At 36.5% G+C, this 4,161-nt stretch overlaps 1 protein-coding gene across 1 annotated transcript; it reads left to right on the top strand.

Annotated features, from left to right (window-relative positions):
* On the top strand, nt 1,260-3,172 carry LOC110263538. The gene is made up of 2 exons (XM_021104933.1): nt 1,260-1,830; nt 1,916-3,172. The coding sequence occupies exons 1-2, from the start codon at nt 1,446-1,448 to the stop codon at nt 2,371-2,373; spliced, it is 843 nt and encodes a 280-aa protein (XP_020960592.1). The 5' UTR covers nt 1,260-1,445; the 3' UTR covers nt 2,374-3,172.

The following is a 4,161-nucleotide window of genomic DNA, read 5'->3' as shown; positions in this document are numbered from 1 at the left end:
ATACAAGAAAATGGAAAGAGTTTACCATGGTGGGGTGTCTCCCACCTAGCACTTTTAGTTTAAGTCCTTAAGTTGGACATTTGGTGGGGGATTTTCTATGGTGGCTTATGCTTGAAATCTTCCTTGAATCCCCACCAATGCTTGCATTTCCAATAGCCTTCAGAATCCCAAATTAGGCGCACAAGGCCTTCAAGTAAGCTTAAATAAATGACAAGGCCCCAAGAGTTTTGATTGTTGAAATGAATTCCGAGGTCCAAAACCTTGTTCTTGCAGCCATCTTCTTGTTGACTACCATAGTTAAATCTGGGTGACAAGGCTTGCGAATTCTCAATTAAGCATCCAAACATTCTCCTAGACCCATACAATTTGGTTCTACACCAACCATTGCTATTCAACTTTGAGCATGCAATCATCATGAACTTAGAGTGATGTTTCCAACCACTACACAACTCTCTCCTACTCTTAACTCCACAAAGAGCTCTAAGTTGACCATCATTTTCAATCAAACCATATTCAAGTGAGAAAGTAAAACTTAGGGATAAGAATTTTACCCACTTGAATGTTGTGTAGGATGGTGACTTAGGAAGGGATATCTCCAACGGTGTTGCAAGTGTCATTCCCTTATGCTCTTCCTTGATTATCTCCACCTCTTTGCAAGCTTCTTCAATTTCAATTCCTTCCTCACCAACTTCTTTTATACACCTCTCATTGCTCAAACCATGTGTCGGAGGTCGTGCACGGTCCTCCTTGTCATTAATTTCATTACACAATGAGAGGGTTCTTCAATTCCGAGAGGTACATTGGTTAGTGTGGAATCATATTCAATTATGGAAACTACGACAAATTTTATATCATTTTGAAGCCCCGGATGTTAACTTTCCAACACAACTGAAACCGCCTCATTTGGACCTTTGTAGCTCAAGTTATGATCGATTAAGTGTGAAGAGGTCAGGATTGACAACTTTGCGATTCCTTTATTTCTTCATGAGTTCTCCATTTTTACATGCTTTTTCTTCATTCCTTCAATCCAATCTTTGCCTTATGAACCTGAAATCACTCAACAAATATATCAAGGCATCGAATGGAATTAAAGTAAATTAAAATTGGCAAATTTAAGGCCTAAAAAGCATGTTTTCACACTTAAGCATAAATTTAGGGAGAATTACAAAATCATGCTATTTCATTGAATAAATGTGAGAAAAGTTGATAAAATCTCCCAAATTAAGCACAAGATAAATCATGAAATTGGGGTTTATCAGCGGGCTTCCAACCTGATTGGTTGTGGTTGTACGAGACGCTATTTACCTGTCTTGGAGTTTGTCTTCCTTTCATAGCCTTCCAACAAGCAATTCTTAGCTATACAGAATATGCATCATCACAACTTCATTTGAACACCTGGGCTATTATCCGAAGCTTCAAGCTACTATGTTCTTTCCTTGGGTTAGATGCTTCTTATAAGGTCTTATTTTTTTATTTTTTTTTTCAACCTAACCATTCCCTTTAGCTCGCAAAGTTGTGGGTTTATCTCTTTTCGAGATAACCCGAATAGGAGAATTTTCAATCTCTTCGAAGAATCTTATCACGATTTTAAGGAGAGATTCTTCAAGGTTGAGAGAGTAGATGGAACTAGACCTTTTTTCATGACCATGGAAGATGAAAAAAGGTTTAACTTGTATTGGAACTTTAACGTCTTCTCCGCTAAAATCCAACTTCAAGGCATTAACTCTTCCAAATTTGCGAGTATTCAAATGCTTTTAGAACTTTGCAATCATCAATCTTTGAATCTTCGAACCATTCTGGCTGACGAGCATACTGCTCAAAATTTTGTTGGTAAATATTTATGCAGTTCTTTCTTTTTTTCTTTTTTTACCTTTATTATATCCTGGCTTTACGACCTTTTGCTCTTTTTTGGTAGTTGACATGGTTGGATGTCTGGAAGCTATCATAGCAATGAAAAGGAGGTCGGCATCTTCCGAGGCCAACATCGTTACTAACACAAGTAGTGGAGATAGAATTTCTTCTTTCACCATAATGAGCAACGTCCCTCTTCCTCTTAAGTATGACACAGGAGCTGGTCCCGAGTTTCATAATGTAAACAATCTTGCTCCCATCAATTCCCCCAAAAAGAAAAAGCAAATGAAAAGGAAAAGTCATATTGAAGAAACAGGAACTCCTCTTCCGACTTCCTTTGGTTGTATCTTGAAAAAAGAATTCCAATCTCTTGAGTTCATTGATGAGTATCTCCTAATTGATATGACTAAATCTTGTTTAGCAAAACTTTCTCTTGAGAAGACAATGCCTCAAGTTCAGAGGATGTTATTTCGTTCAGCTGCTTCTATCAGATATGGTGAGAAAGATGTTTCTAACTACTGATCTGAATTTTCAAAGGAGGAAAAAGAATTGAAAGAGGCCAGATCACAGGTCTAAAAGTTGAATGAATCCTTAACGAGCATAAAGAAAAAAATTAGGGACTTGAATCTAAAGTTGAAACTCTAGAAGAGGCAAAGAAAGTCCATTGCTATAGAAGAAAATTTTAAGAAGCAGATAACCAAGCTTATGAAGCAAATTGACGATCTCTCCATATCGGTCAAGAAATCTGAGCAAGCTGTCGTGGATGGAGTTTTTTATGTTGAAAGGAATATGCTTGACCAGATCAAACTTATAGCTCTCGACTTGGATGTCTCCAAAGTCGGTGTCTTCAAAAAAGTTGTTGATGGAAAAATAGTTTATGTACTTTAATTCTCTTTCATAAATTTTTTTAAGTTTTCTTTCACTTAGCTTCCGAGTTTGTCTTTTGTCTTTTTTATCAGACTGATTCCCATCTTCTCAAAAATTTATTTATCTGCTGTAAACCAACATTTTATTTAGATTGTTATCTAAATTTCAATTGCCTTTACTCTGCTTCATTATGTGTTACCATTTTTCTAGTTTTGTTTTGAAAACGCTTTGTCAACACGTGAGTCTTCCCGTTATTCCGGGTTTTCAGCTTTAATCTATACAAACAAGTTATGAACCATGCAATAATTGATAATTGCGTCAGAAAATGGATTGTATTTCTAATGGAATTGAATATAAAATACTCAAAGTAAGGCCTCATAAAAACCTAGATAAATAGAAAAGTAGTGTCTTTAATTCTTAACACCTAAAGAAAATTTATTAGGAAAAATATTTATTTAAGTGAATGGCACTCCATGTTCTTGAAACCTTGGATCCATGTAAGTTTTCCAACTTATAGCCCTTTACCCAAATTTGCTTTGATTCTGAATCTCTCTTTCCAAGTAAGGCTGAGCTTTCCTTGACTTCCCAAGCGAGGATATCAACTTGTTTTAACACTAAGTCGCCTGCTTGGAAGCTCCTAGCCCTAGTCTTAGCATTATATCTTTTTGTAATCCTTTACTTTAATTGAATGCTTGTTCAATCAAATTAGTAGGGGATCTGACCTCATCAATAAGTTTCATGTCAGAGTGATTTTTTAAGTTGCCGAAGAGTAACCTTAGACTGGGTTCTCCAATCTCCAAAATCATAGCTTCTTCACCATAAGTGAATTTGAATGGTGTCTCTTCAGTGGAAGACTGGGGTGTGGTGCGATAAGACCAAAGTACTGACCACACTTCATCAGTCTATAAACCAAAAAAATCGTCTAATCTTTTTCTAAATCCTTTAAGGATCACTTTATTGGCAGCTTCAACCTGTCCATTAGCTTGATGGTATTTGATGAGCGAATAATTTATACCCTTTTTGGCATTATTTTTAGGTATTTTTAGTATGTTTTAGTTACTTTTTATTATATTTTTATTAGTTTTTATGCAAAAATCACATTTTTGGACTTTACTATGAGTTTGTGTATTTCTGTAATTTCAGGTATTTTCTGGCTGAAATTGAGGGACCTGAGCAAAAATCTGATTCAGAGGCTGAGAAAGGACTGCAGATGCTGTTGGATTCTGACCCTCCTACACTCGAAGTGGCTTTTCTGGAGCTACAGAAGCCCAATTGGCGCGCTCTCAATTGCGTTGGAAAGTAGACATCTTGGGCTTTCCAGCAATATATAATAGTCCATACTTTTTTTCGAGATTTGATGGCCCAAACTGGCATTAAACACCAGCCAGAGACCCTTTTCTGGCGTAAAACGTCAGAACTGGCACCAGAACTGGAGTTAAACGC

This window comes from Arachis ipaensis, chromosome B06 (assembly GCF_000816755.2).
Source record: "Arachis ipaensis cultivar K30076 chromosome B06, Araip1.1, whole genome shotgun sequence".
Taxonomy (NCBI): Eukaryota; Viridiplantae; Streptophyta; class Magnoliopsida; order Fabales; family Fabaceae; genus Arachis; species Arachis ipaensis.
Note: the sequence above shows the minus strand (reverse complement) of the source record. Positions and strands in the feature narration are given on the sequence as shown.

Coding starts and splice junctions, on each gene's coding strand:
- LOC110263538 (XM_021104933.1), top strand. CDS start 1,446: ATGCTTCTTATAAGGTCTTATTTTTTTATTTTTTTTTTCAACCTAACC. Junction 1,831..1,915: donor TACTGCTCAAAATTTTGTTG/GTAAATATTTAT, acceptor CTTTTTTGGTAG/TTGACATGGTTGGATGTCTG.